This window comes from Fukomys damarensis, unplaced genomic scaffold, assembly GCF_012274545.1.
Source record: "Fukomys damarensis isolate Sample0158 unplaced genomic scaffold, DMR_v1.0_HiC HiC_scaffold_6, whole genome shotgun sequence".
NCBI lineage: Eukaryota > Metazoa > Chordata > Mammalia > Rodentia > Bathyergidae > Fukomys > Fukomys damarensis.
In genome coordinates this window covers 32,463,950-32,491,777 of record NW_022900918.1, presented here as the reverse complement: position 1 = coordinate 32,491,777, position 27,828 = coordinate 32,463,950, and the positions used below count along the sequence as shown (strand labels likewise).

General features: G+C 38.9%; 1 protein-coding gene across 24 annotated transcripts in view; it reads left to right on the top strand.

Moving 5' to 3' along the window:
- Window positions 1-27,828, top strand: part of Dock9 (dedicator of cytokinesis 9) — a 216,531-nt gene that overhangs the window by 54,765 nt on the left and 133,938 nt on the right. For all 24 annotated transcript variants that reach the window (XM_010604588.3, XM_033760955.1, XM_033760957.1 and 21 more), the window contains exon 2: window positions 5,446-5,562. In XM_010604588.3, the coding sequence (XP_010602890.1) occupies window positions 5,446-5,562 (117 nt within the window). The remainder of the gene's footprint in view (window positions 1-5,445; window positions 5,563-27,828) is intronic.

The following is a 27,828-nucleotide window of genomic DNA, read 5'->3' as shown; positions in this document are numbered from 1 at the left end:
TTTTTTTTTTTTTTTTTTTTTTTTTTTTAAGTCTCCATGTCCCAAAGACTTGGCACAGTGCACATGGGCAGGCTCAGTAAATCTCTGTGGAGAGAAGGAACACATAACCGTAATAACATCTATGCCTGAAGAAGAGACACAGCTGTTAAATTCCTATGCCCACTCTAACTGTAGGAAAATGAAGATTCTTTCTCTAGATCCTACAATTTCAAGAAGTTCTTGGTGGGAATTTGTAGTGAAAGTCCCATGTAAGGAGATAGTGTAAGATGATGGCTTGTGTGACCACACTTGTTAGCACTTGGCTTCAGAAGGCCCCTCCTGCCCTGTCCCCATCCCTGGGAACAATGCTAGTGACCTGTTGGCAATAGTGGGAACACTAAAAATGGAGCAAGTTTAATGGAGAATTTTTATGTTAGCCTATCAAGTAGCTTTTATTGCCATGCAGAGAAATCAAGGAAATCTTAGATTCTTTATAAGTAAGAAAGATGAATTTCTCACTTCTTAAAATAGAATGCTCCAAGAGTTGCCATTTTCTTAGTTTGCTATTTCAAGAACTGGCATTTAGGATTTTAGCTGGTGTTAACATCCAATAACCAGACACAAAGGCAAGAAATAACTAGAAAGAAGCTCTTGTGCCTGAGGGAAGAACAGCAGAATTACTTTGTTCTTTTGAGTTTAGCTCTTCCCGTGATTTTCAAAGCTTTGTACATGTTTGGCTGAAGCTGAACTACTTTTGTGGGTGAATACTGTCCAGGGCTGCTGGATTCCAGAGGAATCTCGTTTTCCTGGCGCTGAGAACATTCCCTGCTTCTGATTGCCTTTGGATCTGGAATTTCAGTTTGCATGAATGTGGGCTGCCTGACCCCTGCAACAGCACAAGCTGTGGGCAGAGTGAGTTCAGAGGACCTGAAAGAGTGGTTGAGACAAGGCATCGTGACACCATGAGCGTGGAAGATCACTGGAGGCTCCTATGCTCATCGATGGTGTGGCTTCCGTGTCCGTGCCCAACTTCTGCCCTTGTTGTCCCTTGAGATATGTAGCTTTTTCTCCTGGGCCATTCTGATCACAGGGCCCATGCCTCAGACCATTCCTGAAATCTCATTTTTGGAAGCCAGGGTTCTGATTGTTAGGAAACTGTGGGCCCCGGGCCTCAGACTCTAGAGCAGAGTTTGGCATCTTTGCCCTGAATATGCATCACACAACCCTCGTAAGCAGTGCTCCTAGGTGCTTCTCTCCTGTCTTCTACCTCTGGAGCCAAATCCTAGACTGCTGCTTTTGTGGAGAGCTGCTCTAAGTGGAGTGAGCTAAAGTGTTTCTCTATACCTCGACCCCCATCCTTCAATTACTGTTCTCAGTCCTTCCTGATGTAAACTGCATCAATACTCAATTCAGCTTCTACTGTAAGCATCTATTTATGTTTGCTTTGCGTTCAGCCCCTGATTTACAATGTCATCTCTGGTATACAGTGTTTTCTGTGTTGTGTCTTTTTTCTTTCTTTTGTTATTTTGCTGTTAGTGTGATGTCCCTGTTGTCATTCTCAGCCCAATCCATTCCTTTTTCTACCAGGCTCTCCCCTCCCCCTCCTGTGAGCATCTGGAAAGGCTTAGTGGCACTAAAGAACACTGAACAGCTGTAACCAGTGAATCATAAAGAGGACTAGCAAATAAGGCATTATTCTCTTACCCCACAATTGAGTAGATACAGTGGCATGACTTCCGGGATCCATCTCCAAGGTCCTACCACTCATCTTCCCTCATCTTTGCCTCTCCCACCCCAGGGGCCTTTCTCTTCTGTGACTCCTTCTGGTCCCCCTTTCCTGTCTCCTTCTATGTGATCATTCTCCCTCTGTCTCCTCTAATAGTTCCCACACGGAAGGCCTTCAGTAGAAAGTAGGCAGGGAAGCACTGTGCCAGTTCTGATTTGAAGCAAGAGCTTCTTACTTTGTTCTTACTCAGGTGACAATGACTCAGGTGACAATGGATCCTTTTCCCTGAAGTTGGTCATTCTGTTCTGGATAGTACTCACTGCAGCTACTGAGGATATCTGCTCAGTGAGATCACTAAGACTTATTTCATCAGGAGACCTTAGTTAGGGTTTGTGCAAGTCGGAAGCTTTCACATTCCTTGCTACAGGCTAATCCTCCATGAAATTTCCTGTAGTGAAGTCAGCCTCACAGGTGTTCCAGGATAATATGCATCATCCAGGCTTTCACAGAGATGCCACTGTTGAACTCTTCTTCCTGTGCATGCCATGGTTGAGCATTGGCTAGCAAAGATCATTAGAAGGAGGTAGCTCAGTATGAGAGATGAGAGTTCTGCTTGGTGGAAGACTGTCCTGATCCAGTCCCATTAAATGTTGGTGGGACGCTTTGGGCAGTTAGCTCAATTTGTGAGTGGCATCACTTGTTGAATGAATTAAGTGTGATCATCTGAGTGAAAACACCTTGAAAGTTAAACATTGACCCTTAAGGTAAAATTGATATCCTCAACATCATATCCTGTCATTAAATACTTCCAAAATACCTTCAGGGTCAACAGTAACTCATCTAATTAACAAAAACATTATTTGGTGTCCTAACTAGGCAAAACTGATCTTTGAATAATTTTTTTGTCTAACCAGCCCAAATTTAGTCAAATGGGGGGAAGTAACCCTTAAGTTCCTTTAAAGTTGTAAATTTTTTTCTGTATTGACCCACAGAAAGGAAGCACTTCTGTAGTTGAGCATGAAAAATTTATTAAGGAATTAAATTGGTGAAACGTTCTTAACTGTGGGAGCAGAGGAGTAGAGCTACTGTGATGCTTAGCTAGCAAGCCATGCCATGGGTAAAAACTGGCTGTTGCCCATTTTTTTGTGTGTGAATAAAAAGTTTTATTGTAGTATCTCTATGCCCATTTGTTTACTTATTGGCCCTGGCTACTTGTACTACAGTGGCAGAGTTTGCCAGTTGTGAAAGAACAAACTGGGAAGATGCCCCACTGGGCACCAGTTGGAGGGGATGTTGTTGTGGCCCAAGAGATGGTGGCAGAGTTTACACAGGTGCTTTGCAGAGCTGTGGAAATGGGAGCTGGTGGGCAGTGAGCTGTCAAAACAACACTCCAGAGGTGGTTGTTACTTTGATGCAGTGAGATTTCTTTGATGGCTACTTTGAGGGTGCCAGTACAGCTTGGTCCTATAAGTGTAAGACAAAGCAAACCGAAAGCAACAAACATTGGAATCTAGGCAAGGCTCTTTCTCAGCAGTGTCTTTCCAGCATCTCCTACTGGCAAGGGCTCACATTGTATATTGTCTTCCACACGATTTGAGAAAATTTCTGCCCTCCCTGAGGGAGCGGAGCTGATAATCTCTTGTGAAGGGGTGGTAGGTAGATGGACGCAACTAAGGATTACCCCATCCGGCATATGCCTGTGCAGGTGGCCTAGGTTCACCATGAGGGAATACCTCCCTGGGACCATAGTCATGTGATAGATAGTGTGTAAGTTCTGGGAGAGTGTGGGGTCTGTGCCATTCTACATACTTGATTATTTGACCTCATAATAGAATTTTAGAAATCTATTTGCCTATTGGGTTTTATTGGGAATATGGAAATGGTTCCTAAGGAATGTTATTAATTATGACATACATTCATTTTGCTAACCAGCATTTATTGACTGGTTATATGCAGGGCAGCAAACAAATAAAAAGGTGAATTATTTTTAAAATTAAAATATTTTGGAGAATTTTTTCCTGTGGCTATTCTTATTTTTAAAAGTAATTACTTTGTATAACTTTTTTGAAATGAGAAACAGTTTGACATTGCATTTTATAGGCATTCCCTACACTTTGTTATAAATCACCTAGACTTTTACTGTGTCACTTTAATGCTTTTGATTTTATATATATTTTTAGTTTATCTATAAAAAATTTTGCCTAATTGTCATAATTAGGGCATTGTGTTTTTTCTTAGGATATCAAAACATCTTTGTGGAGTCTTCTTAAATCCAGTCATTGAAGTTAAATATGAGCATTCATCTGCATCTTAGGCAGAGCAAGCTGAACAACTCCAGAATCTCAGGGGCTGAACATAATAGACCATTCAGTTCTTGCACATGGTGTATTTCAGGGTCTCTGTTAAGCAGGCTGACTTCTGCCTGGTGGCTCAGGATTCAGATGCCTTTCATTACAGGCCCAAGTCCTCTGCTAGACCTGGGCTTGTGGCTGGCAGGAAGTAGGGATGGGGAAGGCACATGGAAGCCAAGGTGACTGTGGCCACCTTCCTTCCTCTTGATGTCCTAGGCCAGAAGGCAGTCATGTGGCTTAACCTAACCACAAGGAGCCTAAGGAGCATAGTCTAGGCTGTGTGGAAAGGAAAGGTCATAGGTGTGGGTTAGTAGCTTTAGCCATAATTCTCAATTTGGATGTTACGTACTCACTTTTTTTTTTTTGAGATCAAACTCAGAACATTGCACTTGCAAGGCGGGTGCAGAGCTGCCACTGAGCTAAATCCCCAGCCCTCAGTATCTTTAATATATTTCCTATACTATGACTTTAATGTAGATAGAATTTATTGAGATTTTGTATATCATATAACTTTTTATTTCAAAAAATAATTTTGCAATAACTGTTGATACAATGGACTTGATTACTCCTGATAAATAAATGCTTGTTTTAGGGTTTGACATACTATTGTTAGTTAAATATGTATTTCTGTTCTCAACCTAGCTTAGTCCCTTTACATGTGGAAAGTGATCCATAAACACAGTGGCAGTGACAACAGTAGATAAGAGATTTTTACTTGAAAACATTAACTTTGGAAATAGCCAAAGAAAGTGTGTTATCTTTTCTTCTTTCCCCACTTGCGTGCCATCTCTTTTTTCTACTCAGGGTATGCCAGTGATGAACATCCACATCCCCTGGGTTTCACCCACAACAATTGGTTAAGCAGTTTTTTCTGCTTGCCAGGTTTTCATCCAGGGCATATTTCTCTATGTTTAGGCATTAAATAAGTAAGTGTATAAGGCTGTTTTGAGATTCAGGGAATGATTCCACGGACCCTTGTATGAAATAGTCTTGTGGGAACATTTAGATCCTGGGCCAGGAGGGACGAATAACCTTTCAGTGGCAGGCTATGCTAGTCCCTTGTGCAGGACAGTCCTGGTAGATCTGAACCCTTGGAAGGGGACTGATCTAGCAAGAGTGACCCAGGAAATAACTGGAAGTCCTACCAAAGTGCAAACCTTTTTAGTGCTCATCTAAGTGAATAAGCTTTACTCTGTGTAGACAAAGTACTGTGAGAAGTCTTTCTGCCTTTGGCAAACAACTTTTCTCTCTTGTTTCTGTTCCTTTCCAATAGCAAAACTAATATTCATTGTAGGGAACTTGGAATGCATATAATTATAAAGTCCTTTCACTTAAGAAAGTGGTTTTATCTATAAAAATGTTTCAATGACCTGTCTTTTTGTTTTGCAGGCAAAACCAAAGCTTATCGAGCCACTTGACTATGAAAATGTCATTGTACAGAAGAAGACTCAGATCCTGAATGATTGTTTGAGGGAGATGCTGCTCTTCCCCTATGATGACTTTCAGGTAAATAACCACATTTCTGTCAATAGAACTGTGAACTTGATCTTTTCATACTCTGCTGTCTTTTGACTTACTATTTGGTTAATTTTTGAGTTTTAAAAGATGAAAGATGTTTTTTCAGAGGAAAAAGTTATATCATTTTATACTTCATTTAAGAGCTATTTTAGTGATATTATTTTTGTATATTGAGTGTGTGTATGTGTGTGTATGTATATATATAGAGAGAGTTGTGTGTGGGTTGTCTTGAATAAAAGCTCACACTCTTCATTCATTAAGTATGCACAAGTGCTTTTTATGTCCTTTGAGATTATTTTGGAATCAGACTTTGGCCAAGTACATTAGAGTGTGACAAATGGGCTTTTCTGGGAAACAGTAGAGAATCTCTCGCACATACTTTCAGATTGACACTGTGGAAACTTGCTAACGAGAAGCTCTGAACTTTGTGTGCGCTCCCAGAGATGGGCTCAAGGGTTACCAGGAATGTCATCAAGTCTGTCTCTCTAATGTACCAGAGGTGCTATTCCTTGAAGATTCAGGCCACTCTGCTGTAAGCTGTTCTCTGGGTTGATCTTTGAAGTCTTTCAGCCTCTGGCTGAGTGACCCACATGAAGCTGAGCCTGTTGAGAAGCAACAGTTTTCCCCAGTGGTGTTAGGAGCCTGCCAACGCAGGGCCTCCTGGGTCCTTTTGGTGGTTCTGGTTATTGCCCTTGCTCTTGTGGGACTTGATCCTTGCACTTCCTTCTTCATTATTACTATGTTCTTATCAGGCAGCTGCTGAAGTAATTGACATTAACTTTCTAATTCTCTCTCCAGAACATACTTAACACTGTTACTAACATCTGTGTTAATGGCAGTTGTTAAATTGAAATCTTTGAACCCCACCCCCACCCCATTTAAGAGATTAGTTCACAGGAGAGGTGACTTTCTAACTTACTAGAAATCCTGAAAAGTAATTATTTGTTAGTTCTTTTCTGAAAAAAAGGAATGCCATGGTAATGAAATTGACTGTTTGTTCCATGTTGCTAACGAAGTGTGTTACACTGGTAAACAGGTTCAGCTCATGCCAAAAAATGCCATGCTCAGAAAACTGTTTCACGAATAGACTATGCAGTCGAAGGGCAAATTAAAGGGCACTCCAGAATGATGCCATTTGGCAACAAATGAAAAGCAAAATCAGATAATTACAAATTATACTCCTTGTTGACAAATTTTTCCTATAGTATTCTGAGAAAGCCAAAGGTTATCTCAAGTTTCTCTGAGCATGAAGTGTGTGTGTTCTTCTTGGTATTAAGTAAGAAAGAAAAGTTTTTCTGAGTTTTGCAACCCAGAATACAGAGTTGTATTTGTAGGCCTGAGATAAAATTGCTTAAGAAACAAAACTAAAAACAAAGTAGTTAATTTAATACCGTCTTTTCTGCCCAAGATTAAGGAACCTGGATATTTGAGTAGTTACAGAATCAGACCACATGAAATTTTAAAAATTGTTACCAGAAAGAATAAGTAAACTTTTTTAAAAAAAAAAATTTATTAAGTTTATTTGTACATTTTAGGTATACAATATGAAGACATTCATCACTGGGAATTTGTACCTTTACCTCATATATCTTGATTCTTATTCTTATCCCCATTCCTCTGCCCCCGCCTTCTACCTCTCCACCCTTCCTATTATTCACAAAGACTTTATTTCTGTTTTTTTCCTTTTCTTATATTTATTTCTTTCCCTTCCCTAAAGAAGTTGTGGTTTTTTTGTTTTGTTTTGTTTTTTAGTACTGGGGATCAAACTTGGGATCTTGCACTTTTGAGACAGGTGGCAGCACCACTGAGCTAAATCCCAAGCCCAAGATGTGGTTTTTAAAAAATATAAAATAGAGTACTACTCAGCCATGAAGAGTGAGAAAATAGACATTTATAGCTAAATGATTGACATTGAAGCCATACTTGTAAGTGAAATAAATAGGACACACATGTATAAATTCTCTGGTGTGAGAGACTGAAAGTGTGAATAATGCTGGCCATGGTGGCACACACCTGTAATCCCAGCACTCGGGAGGCTGAGGCAGGAGGATTGCCGTGATTTCCAGACCAGCCTGGGCTACATAGTGAGTTCCAGGTCAGTTTCAGCTACACAGTGAGACCCTGTCTCAAAAAACCGCCCCCCCAAAAAAGTGTAGATAAAGATCAAAATGTAGAATAGATAATGTGAAATGGGACGATAAGGCCTAAAAGGAAAGGGAAAGGCAATACACCCCCCCAACCCACAACCACACACTGGGGATTGAACTCAGGACCCTGCACTTGTGAGGCAGGCACAGAGCCACTGAACTAAATCTCCAGGCCTAGACAATACAGATTTTGAGAGAACTTTTGTCCTTCTTGCTCATAACTGCTTTTGTGATACCAGGCATAGATAGTCTAGAAAAGGTCAAGAACTCACTTCATCAGCATTTTGCTAGCCAAGGTTGAATGAACAAGTGTTTTGTTTTGTTTTTTTCTGTTTAGAGGAAAATTTCTCAAAGATTAAGGAGCCTGAATTTCAGCTTTGATTCTCACTATAGTCATTGACATGGGACCCAATTAAGTTTGTTTTCCCACTTTGTTATCAGATAAGATTATTTATTCTGTGCTTTCTTGCTATCTTGTCTTGGGATGCTAACTAATTAAATTAGCTGGATGCGTGATTTTAGCAATGCCACCAATTTGTTCTGCCTGTGTCTGATCTATTTCTAGAGGCAGAGTGTACAAATGAGATCAGGGGAAAGTATTTTATTTCTTATAGAAAAAGGATGGCAAATAAGTTAGGAAATGGGTCAAATACTGAGCCAAATGCATGCTGGGAAGTGATTTGCTATAGTACATTTAAACAATTAAAATAGTAGAACTTTGTATAAATTTCTGCCAAATATATTCAAAATGATTATTAAAATATAAATGTGGACAGTGGTGATTCTTTTGCATATTTCACAAGTAGGCATATATGTCAATATTGAGTCCTGTTGGTAATATCCTTTGGACACCTAGGTGTTCTCTGAAAATTAATTATATGGAAAAATTTTTTTTGGTCAGGTACCTTTGCCTAAGGATGGAAGAAAAGTATTAAGACAAAAAAATGATAGTCAGAAAGTAAACATGGATTTTTAAAAATCAAAACACTCAGCACATAAGAATTCAAGGCCTGCCTTGGCTTCATGGTTCTTCTGCTGGCAGTGTTTTCTCATCCTAGATGCCACTTGAAATCCCATGTGCTTCGAAGCTATTTAAGTCCACAGTGGCCTGCCCTCATCCTCTTAATTAGTTTGCTCCTGTACTGTCCACACTGTACACAAATACTTATGTACATTGTCTTGGTCTTTCGCTAGCTGCTACTTACGCTGTTTGTGTTCAAGTGTCACCACTTGAGTTGCAGTTCTGAGAAGGGGTCAGGTTTCAGGTTTATGTAGTTCTGTCCTCACATAATCTCTGGCACACTGAGGAATAGGGTAGGATATATGTTACATTTCAAATTGGAAAAATTATTATGAATATGGGGGATTTTGTTAGTTAATGAAGTAAATATGAATGCCATTTAGCATATGGAAGTCCCAGTGGCTATATTTGTAAAAATGCTTGTCAGATCAAATCATTTAGTTTGGTGGATAGCAGATAGTTTCTTAAATTAAAAATGCTCTGAAGTAGGGTCTTAATAAGGAGTATACTTTCTGGTGATTAGTGAACCTTTTTTGTTCTTAATGTGTTCTTAAAGCCTTACCAAAGTTTACTTGGTGTTAAAATCTGAGAACTTAACCATAGTTTGCCATGAACAAAATTGTAGGAAAACTTCAACAAGCAATTAGAGGACACAGTTTATGCTTTGGATCAAGAAATATAAGTTGACTTGTTTAAGAAATCACAGCTCCCTGCATAACTGAAAGTAATGCCCAAGACCTTTCTGTCAGAGACCAATTTCCAGTTATGGTCTTCCCTCAAGTGGAAGTCCTTTACCAAATGATGCTTTTGGTGATGACATTCTTAACATTTGTGATCCGTCCACTGAATCTGCATGTGGCTTTTCAACTCTAGTATCCTGATTTGTTCCAGAGTATTCTAATGTTTGTGCAGTTTGGTGAAGTTATAGAATGTGAAAAACATGGTAAATAGTGAAAAAGGATGTTGGAAAGTAATCGTGGTTACCATTCATATTTCATCAAAATTAGACTTTGGTGTGTGATATAAAAAAATAAGAGATAGTGTTTGTATGGAAGGATAAAAAGAGCATGCTGCGCCTGGTGTGGTGGTGCACTCCTGTAGTCCCTGTAACTCAGGAGGCTTAGGCAAGAAGCTCACAAGTTTGAGGTCCACCTGTGCAACTTAGTCAGACCTTGTCTCAAAAGAAAAAAGACTGGGTATACTTCAGTGGTAGCACACTTGTCTAGCATGTGCCAAGTCCTGGGCTCAATGCCCAGTAACACCAAAAAAAAAAAAAAAAAAAAAAAAAAAAAAAAAAAAGAATAAGAAAAGGCCATGTTGTATTCCACTTCTGGGTCTACATCTGAAAGACTTGAAAGCAGTGACACAAAGAAAGACATGTTATTTACTGTGCTCCTGGCAGAATTAGTCACAATAGCCAGAAAGTGGGAGAAACCTAAGTGTCTAGCCTCAGATGAATGGATAAACAGAATGTGGTGTTTACATGCAGTGGAGTATTATTCAGCCTTAAAAGGAAAGGAAATCTTGTCATATTAGAACATGGATGAACCTTGAGGACATTTTGCTAAGTGAAATAAGCCAGTTACAAAAAGACGAATACTGAATAATTCCATTTATATGAGGCACTTTTAGTCAAATTTGTAGAAACAGAAGACAGAATTGTGGTTGTCAGTGCAAAGGGGCAGCATGAAAAGTTGTTCAGTGAGTGTAGAGATTTGCCTTGGGAAGATGAGTTTTGTGGACAAATGATGGAGATGGTTGTGCAATAAGGAGAATATACTTAATATTCTCCAGTATATGCTTAGAACTTAATGTGTACTCTACACTAAGAACTGAACACTTAGAAGTAGTTCAGATAGCTAAGTCTTATGTTTGGGGCATTTTACCATATTTTTTAAAAACATGTGTTTATAGGATTTCTGTGCAATCAAATATAAATGGATGTGAAGCTCATCATCCTTAGAGTTGGGTGTAAAGTCAAAGTGAGGAGTATCCATGTATTAGCAAGAGAATTTAAAGTGAAAGTTGGGAATATAGAGAAAAGGTTATGAATAACTGACTAACCTAGAAATTTTCCTTTTCGGAAATGGTTAGCTAGAGGAGAATCCTACAGGGTTCTCAGCATTGTATAGAAAAATGTGATTATTCTATTTCCCTTTCAATAACATCCGGATTTTAATTTTTCCCCTGGTTCTTTTCCTCTTCTACTTACACGAGACTGATAATAATCTACAAACCACTGGCCTGGAGAGGAAACCACGCTGGGCTACTTACAAAAGGCTGGAAGTCTCTGATCTCATTTCCCACCTGTCCTTTTGAAATGAAAACTTTTTTTTAAACAGTGTTTTGTCCGTGCTTTTAAAAAGATGCCAAAAAAATAATCTCAGTACTTTATTTTTGGCCTTTTATTGAAAAGCGCTCTTTTCACAAATTCCTCAAAATTTTTGTCACTTGTAATTCAGCAGTCATCCATGTAACTTTTCATAAACATTGTGATTTCTAGGATATTAGTTCATGTCTAGGAGTGAACCTACCCAGAATATCTGGATAACTAATATTTCTGAGGTGACATTGGCTGGAATTTCAGATCAGAATTTTTTTTCTTTTAAACTGAATTTATTGGTACATTCTAGGTAGACAGTACAGTTACATTCATTACATTCATATCCCCTCCTCCCCTCCCCACCTTCAAACACTTTAATTCTATTTTTACATTTTCTCATATTTTTTTCCTTTTCCCTTGTTCCCCTTTCCCTATCCTTCTCACTGTCCCTTCACCTTTGGTCCTTTTCTTCCTATTTCACGTTGCTAATTGTCCCATTAGGATCTTGAGTACTATTTTAGTTTTTCACACCAGAGAAACTATTCAGTATTTGCATATGTGTGACTTATTTATTTCACTTAGGAGTATATCCTCAAAATGTACCCATTTACCTATGAATGAATCTACTTTCTCATTCTTTATGGCTGAGTAGTATTCCATTTTATAGAAAAACCACATCTTCTTTATCCAGTTTCCAACTGATGGGCAGATGGGCTGTTTCCAAGTTTTAGCTATTACAGACTGTGCCGCTATAAACATGGGTGTGCATATATCACTGTGGTATGATTCTTTTAATTCTTTTTGAAAGATACCCCACAGAGGGATGGCTGGATCAAATGGAACCTCTAATCCTAGTTCTTTGAGGTATCTCCATATTGACTTCCATAGTGGTTGCACGAGTCTGCACTCCCACCAACAATGGAGAAGGGTTCCTTTCTCCCCACCACCCCACCAACATTTGCTTTGAGTGATTTCTTGATAGCAGCCATTCTTTGTGGGGTGAGGTGAAATCTCAGTTCTGTGTTGATCTGCATCTCTCGAATGACCAGTGATGTGGAGCACTTTTTCATATATTTACTTGATGCTTTTATTTCTTTGTCTGAGAAATGTCTGTTCAATTCAGATGCCCATTTTAGAATTGGGTCTTTATATTTGAGGGGGATGGTTGTTTTGAGTTCTTTATATATTTTAGATAATAGTCCTTTGCCTGAGGAGCAGCTGGTAAAAAGTTTTTCCCACATTGTAGATTGTCTCAGTTCTGTTGATGGTTTCTTTTGCAGTGGAGAAACTTTTTAATAAGATGAGATCCCATTTGTTGATTCTTTCTGCTAGTGCTACTGAGGATTTGTTCATAAAGTCTTTTCCTATGCCAATGTCTTCCAGAGTTCTGCCTAACTTATCTTCCAGCAAGTTTAGTGTTTCTGTTTTAATATTTAGATCTTTAATCTACTTTGATTTTAATTTAGTGCATGGTGACAGATAAGGGTCTAGTTTTAATCTTTTGCAGGTTGAGATCCAGTTTTTCCAACACCATTTACTAAAGAAGCTATCTTTCCTCCAGTGGGGACTGTCAGCTCCATTGTCAAAGATGAGGTAGCTGAGTATATCTGGAGTTGTTTTTGTGTCTTCCAATCTGTTCCACTGATCCTCAGATCTGTTTCTTTGCCAGTACCATGCTGTTTTTATCACAGTGGCTTTGTAGTATAGTTTCAAATTGGGAATTGTTATACCCGCTGCCATGTGTCTGTTGCCTTGGATGGCTTTTGCTATTCTAGGTCTCTTATGGTTCCAAATGAATTTTTGGATTCTTCTTTCTAGTTCTGTGAAGTATAGTGTTGAGATTTCAATCAGCATTGCATTGAATCTGTATAACAGTTTTAGTAGTATGGCCATTTTCACTATGTTGGTTCTTCCTACCCAGGAGCAGGGGATATCTTTCCATTATCTTATATCCTCCTCAATCTCTTTTTTCAGCATGCTGTAGTTTTCAGTGTAAAGGTCTTTTGCTTCTTTTGTTAGATTGCTTTCCAGATACTTCATTTTTTTGGGTGCTATTGTGAAAAGAATTGTTTCCCTAATTTCTTTCTCAGTGAGTCTGTTATTTGTGTATAAGAAGGCTATTGATTTTTGGGTGTTGATCTTGTATCCAGCTACTCAGCTAAAAGTGTCAATTAAGTCAAAAAGTCTTTTGGTGGAGTTTTTTGGGTCTTCAATGTAGAGTATCATATCATCAGCAAATAATGACAGTTTAACTTCTTCCTTTCCTATCATTATTGCTTTAATTTCCTTCTCGTCTAATTGCTATGGCTAATGTTTCCAGAACTATATCGAAGAGGAGTGGTGATAGTGGGCATCATTGTCTTCCTGATTTTAATGTGAAGGTTTTCAGTTTTTGGCCATTTAATATGATGTTGGCTGTTGGTTTATCATAGATAGCCTTTTTTAAGTTGAGACATAGACCATCTATTCCAATTTTTTGCAGAGTATCGTGAATGGTTGTTGAATTTTGTCTTTTTGTGCATCTATCGAGAGGATCATGTGGTTCTTGTCCTTAACTTTGTTAATATAGTATATTATATTTATTGATTTACGTATGTTGAACCATCCTTGCATCCCTGGAATAAATCCTACTTGTTCAGGATGTATGATCTTCTTGATGATCTTCTGCATTCTGTTTGCTAGTATCTTATTGAGGATTTTTGCATCTATATTCATTAAAGAGATTGGCCTATAGTTCTCTTTTTTAGTTGAGTCTTTCCCAGGTTTGGGAATCAAAGTGATATTTGCTGCCAGGAATGAATTTGGAAGTATTGCTTCTCTTTCAATTTCGCTGAAAAGTCTGAAGAGTAATGGCAGTAGATCTTCTCTAAATGTCTTGTAAAATTCAGCAGTGAATCCATCAGGGCCTGGCTTTTCTTTGTTGGTAAGTTTTCATTTCATTTTCAATTTCACTGATTGTGATTGGGGTGTTTAAAATGTTTTTATCTTCTTCGTTCAACTTTGGTAATTCGTAAGTGTCTAGAAATCTGTCCATTTCTTCTGTGTTTTCCATTTTATTAGAGTATAGGTTCTCATCGTAGGTATTAATGATCCTCTGGATTTCTATGGGATCTGTTGTGACTTAGCCTTTTTCATTCCTAATTGCATGAATCTGAGCCTTTTCTTTCCTTTTTTTGATAAGGTTTGCTAAGGTTTTATCAATTTTATTTATTCTTTCAAAAAACCAACTCTTCGATTCATTTATTTTTTGTATTGTTTTCTTGATTTCCATTGCATTGATTTCTGCTCTAATCTTTATAATTTCCTCTCTTGTTCGAGCTTTGGGTTTTTTTTTTGCTCTTGATTTTCTAGGAGTCTAAGAGTCATCATTAGGTTGTTTATTTGAGCTTGCTCTGTTTTCCTAATGTGGGCATTCAGTGCTATGAATTTTCCACGTAGAACTGCTTTCATTGTGTCCCATAGATTCCTGTATGTTGTATTGGCATTTTCGTTTATTTGTAAAAACTGTCTGATTTCTTCTTTAATTTCCTCTGTGATCCATTGATTGTTCAGGAGAGTGTTGTTCAATTTCCATGTGTTTGTGAAGTTCCTACGGTTTCTTATGCTGTTGATCTCCAGCTTTGTTGCACTGTGATCTCATAATATACAGGGAATAACTTCAGTTCTTTTGCATTTATTCAAACCTGTTCTGTGAGATAGTATGTGATCTATCTTGGAGAATGACCCATGTGCAGCTGAAAAGAATGTATATTTTGATTTTGTGGGGTGGAACACTCTATAGACATCTAATAAGTCCCTACGTTTAAAAGCTTGGTTCAGTTCTAGTATTTCATTGTTGATTTTTTGCCTAGAGGATCTGTCTATTTGTGATAGTGGGGTATTCAGATCCCCCACTACAACTGTATTATTGGTCATTTGGTTTTTCATGTTATTTAATATTTATTTTATATAGTTGGGGGCATTTATATTTGGCACATATATGTTTATGATTGTCATTTCTTCCTCTTGGATTGTTCCCTTTACAATGATGTAGTGGCCTTCTTTGTCTCTCTTAATCAATTTTGGTTTGAAGTTTCCTTTGTCTGCGAATAAGATTGCTACCCCTGCTTTTTTCTGGGCTCCTGTCACATGCAGAATTGTTTTCCATCCTTTCACTTTCAGTCTATGGGCTTCTTTTTGCACTAGGTGTGTTTCTTGTATACAACATACTGTTCATACTGTTCAATTTTGCTTCTTAACCCATTCTGCCACTCTATTTCTCTTGATTGGTGAATTGGGGCCATTGACATTGATAGTTATAGCTAATATGTACTGACTTATTATTGTCATGTTATTGTCCTTTTGTTGACTCTTTTTTTATTTTTTGGCCTTGGCTATTTGATTTGCTCTGTTGGGCCTCCTGGTGTTGTGATCTTCACTGTCTTTTTCTAGGATATTTTTAAAATTCTTTGTAGTGCTGGTTTAGTATTCATGCAGTTTCTCAAGTGTTCTTTGTCATGGAAGTATCTTATTTCTCTGTCCATTTTGAAAGAGAGTTTTGCAGGATACATCAGTCTTGGTTGTAGGTTGTTTTCTTTTAGGACTTGAAATACCTCACTCCAGGCTCTCCTTGACCTGAGGGTTTGTGTTGAAAAGTCTGCTGTGATTCTCATGGGCTTTCCTTCGCATGCGATTTGTTTCTTTTCTCATTTTACTGCTTGTAGTATTTTGTTCTTCTGTTGGGTTTCTGGGATCTTGTTATTATATGTCTAGGTGTAGATTTTTTTTGATCATGGCTAGTTGGTGTCCTATATGCCTCACTTATCTGTATGTCTAATTCTTCCCTTCTATTTGGGAAGTTTTCTGTCTTTAATTCTTTGAACAGCTTTTTAAAGTCATTTGCATTTTCTCCTGGTACTTCATGGATTCCTATCAGAGTTATGTTATTCTTCCTTGCATCATCTAGGAGTTGTTGGATCGATTTCTCATGCTCCCTTACTGTTTTTAAGTGGCCTCTCTTTTCATGGTCACTGTCTGCTATCCTATCTTCTATATCTGAAATTCTATCTTCGCAGTCTTTTATTCTGTTTTGTACACTTTTAGTAGAGTTTTTAATCTCCTGTATATCTGTTTGAATCTGTTTAATGGATTCCATTTCTTTCTTATGTTGGACATTCATTGTTTCCATTTCTTTCTTATGCTGGGCCTTCATGGCTTCTATTATGTTCCTAAGCTCATTTATTTTTTTGTCAGTTTCTGTTCTCTAGAGTCTCAAATCATGACTTTCATTTTGCTCATCATCTCTATGATTATCTGGGAAATTATTTCTGTTTGAATTTTTCTAGAGCTTGATTGATCAGTTTTTTTACTTCCTGTGCTGTGAGTTCTGAGTGTCCTGGAGGTTCACTATCTGATTTTTCTTCCTCTTTTGCCCTACTGTTTGCCATTGGTGGACTGGAAGTCTGTTTTTGTGGCTTGCTTAAGTGTTTTCTCATCTTTATTTTTGCTGTTGGGTTGCCCTTGATTCTATCTCTGGGTCATTAAATCTTCTGATATCGTTGCATCCCAGTCTTTGATTCTCTAATGACTTATAGACATTCTCATTTTCATAATTGAGAAAACACCTCATCAAATCAATCACTATCCTTTATCCCTATCGATACAATCGGGAACATAATAGGATCATTCACCACCCTTTATAGCCCGCCATGCCTTTGCAGAGTGCATCCAAGGACTGGCTCAGTCAGGGAATCTAATAGCTGTGTGTGTGTGTGTGTGTGTGTGTAATGGTGCTCAGTGGCATCCACGTGGCTATCCTCTTGGCGCTGTGTCAGAGGCAATCCGTGGCGCCCTCTGGAAACGGCGTGGCTCCAGAGGAGGCTGGTACTACGGGCCAGGCCGCACAGCAGAGGTGGCTCTGAGTCCAAGCCAGGGTGATGACGTAAAACTCTGAGATCAGAATTTTAATTCTAATTCAAGTAATATCTTTTGCAGGAAAAAGACTGACAATTTTTCATTGTCACATACGCCTTCAAAAGGAAATTTACTTCTCAGCACTGATCAGCTGAGTTGCAGTGTATTTATTTAATATATATTAATACTTATACTTGTGGGGGGTGGTTTTCATGCCTAAAATCCCAGTACTTGGCAGGCTAAGGTAGGAGGATAGAAAGTTTGAGGCCAGCCTGGGATATCCTGTGAATCTCAGGCCATCCTGGACTGTACAGTGAGACCTTGTCGCAAAAAAAAAGAAGGAAAGAAGGAAAAAACCAAAACTTGCCGAAAGGGATCAGCTTTATGTGTTGCCTGGATTGTAAGTGTGAGACGGTCCCTGCTTTCAAGTTGTTCAAAATTTAGCAGAGTAGATAAAGGTGTACATTAATAATAACAAGCAGGGGATTAATTTTTTTGAACAGTAATTAACTTTATTAATATAAGAAAGTGATTTCATTTGAGAACTGGAAAAGTGCTAAGGATGTCTGTAGAAAACAGTAATTATTTAACTCTCTGAAGACAATAGCTAGATGTACTAGAAAGTAGTAAGATAATAGCCTGACATGTAGCCTTCAAAGTTACCACACTGAAGAGGTACACAGATGTAGATGCTAACCCACAAGCAGGGGATTTAAATCAAGTCCCAGTGTCATGATGTAAATCAAGTCTCAGGAAAATCTATTCTAGGAATGTAAGTTTAAGATCTCAGCGAGACAGCAGCAGCCCTTTAATCAGAGGCAAATGCCTTAGACCACTGTGAGAAAAATCAGGCTCAAAGGAATATTGCACTCAAAATGGAAATCTGAGGCATGCGTCCCTGGGGATTAAAGCTTGGGGAAGGGGAGCAGAGAGAAAGAACAAAAATCTAGAAACCAGTCTGTAGGATATATAGCTCAGAGGTGGAGTTGTGGGGCTTTGGTTTGATCCACAGCACTGCAGAAACAGAAAATAAACAGGAAAATACCAGGAAAGAGTGCTTGTAGGACATGTATGTATGTATGTATGTATGTATGTATGTATGTATTTTTGATACTGGGGATCAAATGTTGGGACCTTATGCAGAATCACTGAGCTAAATCCCTGTCCCCTAGGACCATTTATAATCATTGTTACTTTGACCTTTATTTGTTCTTTAATTTGCTTAAAGCCATCTTGTTTATTGTACCAAATTTCAGGGAGTATCAGCATGAGTCTGTGCCCATTCTGTATTATTTTTCTAAATTGATGGGTGAGGGTGATGATTGCTTAAAAAACAAAAACAACAAAAAAACCTTCTAAATTGAGTGTTATGGCTTATGTTTAGATGTTTCCCAAAGCCTCAGACATATAAGGTGGAGCTTTCTTCTCTAGAAGTGGCCGAATCTGTAGTGTGTGATCCTGGGATTAAGGGCCTGTGATTACTAAACCACTACAGTGAGTGTTTGGTTTGATACCGCCCTAATCCCAATAGTCTGAATAAGATAAAAGGGACAGAAAGACACTGTTAAGGTCCCTTGTTGCTTTTGCTACCTTGTACATGCCATATTGTTTCTCCTCTGTGGTGCCCACTTGTGGTACCTGCCTTGGAGCCAGCCAGTTATGGACTAAAACCTCTACAAGCTGTGAGCTAAATGGGTGTTGGGTATTTTGTCTGAGGAAGAGAGAAAAGTAACTAAGACATTGGGTATGGTAGCACACACTTGTAATCTCCCAGCATTCTGGGAGACTGAGGCAGGAGGATCACAGGTACAGTCCCAGCCTGAGCAATTTATTGACATAGTGAGACCCTGTCTCAAACTAAAGGGTTGGGGATGTAGCTCAGTGTGAAGGCCCTGGGTTCAACCCCCAGTACCACTAAACAAATAAATTTCTGTATAAGAGTTCAGATCAGCAACTGCAAAGACATACGAAGGAACCAAAATTAACAGTATCTGTGCCGTCTTTCCATATGAAAGTGGTAAACATACAGGATAGGAGGGTAATCTGGCCATGAACCCTGCTGTCCTTATGTGAGGTTTAACCAACGTGGCATCCCAGTTGAGGGCTCCATCTTGCTCATTGATTCCTGGGTGCCCTCCCAGAACCTCATTCTCTGTCATAGGCAGAGGAGGCCCATTTGTTAGGGAATATGTTTAGGCAGTTAATACCATGGCGCATTAGTCTTGGGAACATGACCAAACATACTACATTAGAGGGCTGGGGCATTCAGTGGTACCTTGGTTCATGAACTTAATTATTTCTATGACTGGTCGCAAACTGAGTTGGAAAAGAATGGAATCACATTCAATGGTTAGGTTCAGTGTTGACCTTCTGAGGAAATTTGATTCAGTTCATGATCAGAATTGTGGAAAGAATTAAGTTCAAGAACAGAGGTACCACTGCATTCAGAAAGAATGCCATGTGGTATTCCCTTTAGCCTTCTGCTAAAACAATTAGAGTAAAAGATTGTCATGTTGGTTTTTATGTTTACAGAAAATTTCAGCATTTTATTTTTTCTTTACTCTGCTAAGGAGAGTAGTACTGTTACTTTGTTTGTTTTAATATAGCAGACAAAGTATGACATGACTTTTGTTCCATGCAATGCTTAGGCAAACTTGGGAGCAAATGAGTAGTTGGGATTAACTATATAAGTACCAAATGAAAAATATTGTTTGAAGTAATGAAATATATATTATTGTTTATATAAATTAAATAAGATTTTATTCTCTTATATAGAATGAAGGTTATTAAATGAATGCAGTAGTCTATCACTGAGTGCTTGTATTCTCCATGTTAGGTCATATTCTTTTCCCCTTTTCAGAAATAGAAGTTCACATCTTAAATAGATCAGAGAGAGTAGTAAATATTTTATAATGAATAGATATATCTTAAGAATTCCACTGCTTTGCAACACTGACACACCAGGGGCCAAACTTCCAGTGCATGAACCTTTGAGGGAAACACTGAAACCATTTCCAAACCAGGGCACCATATTTTTTGGAGCCCTTTGTGATCACACAGTTAAATAGTTCAGTCCCCATTTTTAGCCCTGATTGCCCATTCACTCAGCAAACATTTATCTTGTGCTAGGTGTTATGGTGGGTATTGGAGAAGCAAAGATAAATGACTTAGTAATTTTACCAGCGTAGTCCGTAAACCATTGAAGGCAGTGTTCTGCCAGAGAGTGTGGAGGAGAGAATGAGCAGTTTATAGTGTGTTAAGGCATCAGAAAGACTTCATGCTACGAGGGCTGGAGAAGATAAATCCAGAAAAGCTTATGAAAGGTCATGAAAAGTCTTAGTTCATGTTGAGGAGTTTGAATTTTATACTGGTGGCAGTGGTGAGTTGTTGGGAGAATTTAAGCTGAGACTGATGCTCAGGTAAGTGTTTTAGAAAGATGATGGTGGCTGTGCAGAGAATTGGTGAGAGGGATGAGAGAGGGACAAGAAGAATAGCACTCAGGTAATAGCCATGGTGTATAGGAGAGCCATAAAATGGTCCTTGTATTGCACACTTGGGGGAAAGTCATTGACATCATACAGATTCAGGGTGGCGCTGCCAAGAGAACAGAGAAAAGCAGTTAAAAGCATGGGGACAATCCATAACCCAGAAAAGAGCAATTAGGGAGACACCCCCACACACTATCAAAAGGGCAAATCTATGGTAGAATCTTTATTAGGCTCAGAAAGTACATGAGAAGTTTACTATATTCTTATCAAGGCTCAGTCCTTATAATGTTTAAATTTGTTTCTCGGTGGTTTAATTGAATTCTTCCAGAAACCTTAATGAGTTTCCTTCTCCAGACCCTTGTCTTGTCCCATGCTTGGTTCATTTTCTTAATTATCAGCGAGTTAACATTGGGCATTCCCAGGCAACTGCTCTCCTGAAAATGGAATTGTCTGGCGTTAATATACACTGTAGGCTGGCTGCCAAGACATGAACTGTGAGGTAAAATGTGGGAACGCCCTATGTGATTTTTAGTTACCAGCCTAGCTTGGTACTGAATCCTTTCAGAAGCAAGTCATATGCTGTGAAATAAATGCATGGAAAAGCTTCACTACTTCTGTTGTCAGTAAGTCACACCTGAATTCCCAGAGTCGTCTCATAATACAGTTTAAGATTTCTGTGGATACAAAACATTTAACATATAGAACGAGGCAGCCAAGTGGGGTTTCCAGCAGACCTCACAGGGTCAGAACTCTACAGACACATGATGTACCATGCAGTTTGGTCCAGGCCTAGAGAGAAAGGGAAGGAGTTGTTGGGAGCAGTAATCTGATAGGGAATACTTTGAAATTGGAGGTACCTTTAAAACCTTGAGATGCATCATTAGGTTATTTATTTGGGCTCGTTATATTTTTCTGATGTGAACATTGTCCACTATAAACTTCCCTTCTAGAACTGCTTTCAGTGTGTCCTGTATGTTCTGGTGTGTTGTATTGGCATTATCATTTAATTCTAGTAGGAACTACCTTATTTCTCCTTTAATTTCCTCTGTGACCCATTGGTTATATTTGCATAGTTTCTGTGGTTTCGTTTGCTATTGATTTCTAGTTTCATTGCACTGTGATGTGATAATATGCATGGTAAAATTTTGATTTTACATTTACTTAGGCATGTTTTATTAACTAGTATGTGGTCTATTTTGGAGCCAGTACCATATGCAGTAAAAGTTGGGTAAAATACTCTGTATGTATCTGTTAAGGCCATTTGTTCAAAGGTTTGGTTCAACTCTTATTTTTCCTAAGTGTTGGAAATCAGGCTGTTCTGTTGGTTGTCAGCTGTGTTGCCCCATGCTGTGGAGAACCAGGGGCTGGGGGGCACCTGGTTCCTGGAACCTCCTGGCCCTGCTGTGGGTCCTGCTAGGCGTCAGCATCAGCTGGGGGCAGGGCCTGTGTTTTCTAGGTCCTCCTAGAGGCCTGGCAGGCATCTTCATCAGTTGGGTTGGATATAACTTTAAAACATCGACAGGGATACTTTGGCTCAGCTGAGCACAATAAAATCCAGGTTAGGGTTTATCATTCAGTGAAGATAGACCAAGCCAAAGCACCAACCTAAAGAGCTGTCTCTCCTGGATCTCCTGGGCTTTGCTTTTTGTCTCTATTTTTCTTCCCTCCCCAAACTATTCCATGACCTTGAGAGTTGCCCTTCTCCCTATATATTAAGTTGTCTGTCTCTGTCTCCTCTCCCACCTCTCCCTCTTCTACCCACACCCTCGTTTTTTGAGTCAGGGTCTTGCTTCAGGCTGGTCTTGAACTCACAATGATCTCCTTACTCGGCCTCCAGAGTGCTAGGATTTCAGGTGTGCACCACTATGCCCAGCCTTAAAATACTGTTTCTCTAAAAAATGCATAAAGGGCTGTGGATTTTGCTCAGTGGCACTGTGCCTGCCTTGTAAGTGCAAAGTCCTGAGTTTGATCCCTGGTACCAAAAACAAAAACAAAAACAAAAACAAAAACAACAATAACATCAACAAAGTTAAAGTCCCCAGAGATTGAAGGGTTAGTTCCATTAAATAAATGCAAATAAACACATATACAGGATGTTTTATGTTAGCTTACAAAGAGGGGAGGGATTGAGTGCTCAGCAAAGGTAGTTCACATTTTAGCCAGAGGTAGACAGGAGTGTGAATTCTGAGGCCTGGTGGGCTCCTGCAGGTAGCAGGTGATCACTGTGGGCCTTGAGCCCTTTCCTTTCTGACTCCGGATTGTTTGCTACCCTCAGGGACAGTGTATCTGAAACATAATTCCCAGGCACCTAGAAAATGCCCCTTAACACTCTCTATGACTGTGATCTTGTCCTTACCAAGTCACCTCTTCATGAGAAGGGCCTTACCCTCTTCTGATTCAGGGTCTTAGCAGTCCAGCCTGTGCTCAGGTTGAAAGTTTAGCATTCACCAGCTCTTCCTGCTGCAAGGCCCACACTGCCTCTCTGGGCTCTCTTTGATGCTTGCTTCTCCTTCTGAGGAAGGATACCCCTTACTCTGCTCCTTTGAACCACGAAGAGGAGACACTTTGTCCCGATCCCAGCAACTGCCTCAGGTTACACCCACTTCTGGGATGTTGTCTTTAATACATTGTTCATATGGTTCTAGGGGAAGGGTGGGCCTTTTGTTTAATTAAAATCTTATAAGATATGCTACCCAGTGGATATGCATATTTTCCACTAGGAATTAAGACTATTATTTTTAATAGTTTCATGTGCATGGTAAAATGATTAATAAAAAAATCTAGTGCTGTGTGAATAGAGAGGGTTAGAAAAATAAAAAAAGACACAAAAGCATGCCTTTGTTAACACTCACATATTTATTTAAATGTATATGGTGAATCTGCCCTCCTTTTACTCCAGCAATTCCTTCCATAAAGAAAAATACATGGAGTAATATAAGTCAAAGAAAATATTGTATTAATCTTGTCTCTTTTTCCTGGATGCCTTTTATGTTTTGGCTTCTCACAAAGTAACTCCTAGTGCTCAGTAAACCACTTAAGAGGAATGAGATGTAGAATTCCATGTTCATAGAACTGTGGAATTTTTTTTACCGCAAAGGAAACCTGGAGGTCCTAGAAGAGTCTCTTTTAGGGATGTGGAAAGTTCAAGCTTTCCTCAAGATTACACAGCTAATGAGAGGCAGAGCTTAGATGGGGACTCGGGTTTCCTGGCTCTCCATTTAAAGCTCTTTCCAATGTTGTTTCTCAAATTCTTCCTTAGGAAGTTTAATGAAATGATTCGCTTCATATTTCTTGTGGTTGGAAATATGAGTTTCTCAGTACCCCCAGCTCAGGGGAGTCAAGGTCAAGTTTGGTAGTCAGAGCCCTGGCCTTGTTGGGGGCAGGAATTGAGTTGGTGGAGGAGGACTCTGGGTTTTGGCTGAAGAACAGGGTTGTAGCAGACCATCAAGGACAGAACAATGAGAGATGACAGGAGGTGAGGAATTCCCAGAAAGCCCTGTGGTTGGCCCAGGCAAGGAGCTGTCACATCTGTGCTTCTGCCTGGATGGCCCCTGCCCTACCTCTCTGGGATAAACTCAAAATTCCATACTTTCCACATGTAACTGAGAGCGGTGAAAGTGACCCTAGTGTTTTGAGGGAATCACTTCATTTTTGTTTTTTTTTTTTTTTTTTTTTTTTGGTACCGGGGAATTGAACTCAGGTCCTTCGGCTTGCAAGGCAGGCCACTGAACCGCTGAGCTAAATCCCCGGCCCCCGAGGGAATCACTTCAATCAAGAGAACGAAAGTTCTTGAAATAAACAGGATCAGTTTGAAACTATTTCAAACTACATTTGGAGATAGTTGTAATGTTACTTTGCAGTTGGAATCTGGGGCAATTTTTCACTATTTTACTTCATTTCATTAAAAAAAAAAGTACCATAAAGATTGGCCTGGCACTCACATGTTTTCACCTCCTTATTTGACCGTTAGGGAGAAGACTTCACCATGTTTTCTTTCTTGTCAGTTATTCCTATGATTTTTATAGAATTCCTCACAATACCTCTGTCCTTTCCTGGGCAAGGTAACTAAGGATCTCTGAGTTTAAGACTACCAGTATTTAACCTAAATAATATTACTTACAGAAAATAATTTATTATAATAGCCAGAAGGCTTTTATTTGTAAGTGGTGTTTTGTACTGTGAGATTTCTTTATCTTTTTGGGGGGTGGGTGTTTTGAATCAGGGTGTCACTATATAGTTCAGGCTGGCCTCAAACTCACAGCAGTCCTGCCTCAGCTTCCTAAGTGCTGGGATTGTGTGCCACCATGCCTGGTCTATATGGTGAGATTTCTATCCAAGAGGTTGAGATGCTAGCTATACTTAGGTTGAATTTTTAGTTGCTTCTGATACTTCAAAACGGGAAATTTTTTCCCTTTTCTTTTCAAATTCAAAGCTTTCATGGTAGAATAGAAGTATAGTTGGCTGTCTATTTCCTTGGGTTCTGCATCTGTGGATTCAAATAATCACAGGGTAAAAAATATTTGGGGAAAATTTTTTATACTGAACATTCACAGACATTTTTCTTTGTCATTATTCCTTATAGAATACAGCATAGCTACTATGTATATAGTATTTATATTGTATTAGGTATTATAAGTAATGTAGAGATAATTCAAAATATACAGGAGGATATGGGTCAGTTATATGCAAATACTGTACCATTTTATATAATGGACCTAAATATCCTTCAGGTTTGGTATTTTTTGAGAGTTCTGGAGCCCATCCTCCAAAGATAACGAGGGATGACTATAATTTGTTTCTAGGTATAGGAATGGGGTTGATATTCTTTGAATGTCCTCCTTGGTGTTGATTTATAAAGAGGTTGCAGACCCAACTTTTTAGTGAGAATATACTTTTAACTGATAAAAGAAAATAGAAAAGAATGCCACAGCTGTGATAAAAGAAATTTAGCTCATTATTGAGAATGGCTTTATTACTCCCTGAGTATAAATCTCCTCATGTTGATTTGGACTCTGTGATAAGCTGGATAAATAAAAACATAGAAATTTAATATGTATTGATTTTACATATACAGTATTATCTGAATGTGACTTTTAATGCATAAAACCTATGGGGAACTTAAAATAGAACATTCACTTATGCTGTAATCTCTTATCAATTTCTATAGGGCCAAAGAACTTTTTATAATTGTAAGAAAAAAACTTAATATGCAAGTAATGAATGGATTTTGACCGGTTTCTATTTCTGTCTCCATTGACTGTTTTATTCATTCATTCTTGAAATATTTATCAAGTACTTAGCACAAATAGATATGTCTCCTGTCCTCAAAGGATTTTGTGATCTGGTAGAGGAAAGGAGGGCATGTGCCTGCCAGGGAGCCTTTGGATAATGGAGTCAGCTATTTGAATGGGTCTCAGGGGCATGACTTTAAGGTCACAAACATACAGCATCTGATCTCAGCTTTGTAAGTCCACCAGATGGATTTGGTCGGTATGCCCAGAGCTGATCAGATCCAGGAGAACTTACCTGTAGTTTCTCATTCTACAAAAGAACAAGCCAAAATACCTTCTTATTGATGTGCTTTGAGAACTAGAATGAAAACTATCACAATACCTTCACTGGCTGTACATCTTCTCCCAATAGGAAATACCAAATAGGAAGCATATTACAAACAACTAGTGGGGCTGTACTCAGAGCAAGGGCAATGAATGGGAATCTGGTGGTGCCAGCAGCAACCACCACATTGGTGCCGAGTCCTGCAGTCTTCCAGAGGCTGTAGCCTGATAGGTTCTAGCCATTCCTGCTAAGTAGTGTTAGAGAAATTACTCTAGCCATATAAACCCTGTTCTTTCTGTTGGCCTATTGTTGTCTCCAGTTGACTGGTTGGGTATTAGTGTTGTTAAAATCAAGAACAGTTGGAATTCCATCTCCCACCCCAACCCCTGTTTGGGAATTTGAACCCAGGAAATGATGAACTCCATCTCTAATTCAGTCAGCTGGTCTGTCAGTCTCTTAGTCTGTCGGTCTATTTGTAATTTTGAGACAGGATCTCAGTAAGTTGCATAGGCTGACCTCAAACTTTCAATCCTCCAGCCTAAGCCTCCTTAGTAGCTGGGGTTACTGGTGTGTACTACTATGCCCAGATGTCTAAGCAATTTTTGACATAGGCTATATTGTTGTTCTATGACTTTATTTTACAGTTAATCATTTATTATATCTTGATTTTGATATTTTAATTTCCTAAGGGCAGTCTTGTCTCCAGATTTTTCTTTTGTTCTAAATACAATTTATACTAGTTCTTTACAATTGAGCTTGAGCCTCTTTCCTTCAGAGCACCTTTTCTGATGCCTTCATTGCCTTTCTTTTGGATTTAGACTCCCCTATTCTTCTCTGGTATCATTTGTGGCTCTGTTCTTTTCTCTGTACCCTTCTGTAGTACTTAACATACTTGAATAATTGATTTCTCCATCATCTTTTATGAGAATATATGCTTATTAAGAACATCAACTGCATTTTATTAAATATTGTATCTTTAGCTACTAGTTCAGTGTTTAGTAGAAGATAGCCAGTAAAAGTTTGGATGAGTGGATGGAGAAATATTATCTTGAGCCCTCAAATGATCAGTGGAATGTTTTTCTGAAGGAGAAAGCAGGGGCAACCCATTTTCTGGTCCCTTTTGTCTCTTAGACAGAAGCTATCTTTCTTTCACTAAAATTTTTCCTACTCTAAGGAAAAAGAGGGGAAAGGGGAAGCACTGCAGTGTACACTCAGGATCTAGCTAACATTTGTCTCATCTTTCTTGTCCTCTTTCAGGACTCTGGGTAGAAAGATGATTGTGGAACTAAGATTGTAACATAAAATATATCTCCTCAGTGCTCTATCCTAAATTTTTATACTGTAGGTCGTATTTGAAATACTTTGTCATAAAAATAGTGTTTTTCCTCAGTACTGTAATTTGGAGATGATCCTCATCTTATCAACTTGTTTCATTTATCTATTTATCTATTGTTGAGTAACAGATCACCTCAAAGCCTAATGTAAGACAGTGATCTACTGTTTCTCACAGCTCTGGATTCTGGCCATTCTTCTTGTTTAAATGGTTCTTCTGCTTTACTTACTGTCTGTGGTGGCTGGCACATCCAGGATGGCCTCTTCACTCATATAGTGATGACTAGAACGTGCTGGTGCTGATGGGGCATCTGTCTCTGTTATGGCCCTCCTGTATGTCAAGTTTGTGCCACCTCTCACTACTGCAGTTTCGGGAGAGTAGAACTTTGTATTTGGTGATTGGCTTCTAAGAAGGAAGAAGTATAACCTGCCTTTTCCTAATGGCTAGGCTGGTAACTGACACAACGTTCCTTTCATATATGAATATGTATTATA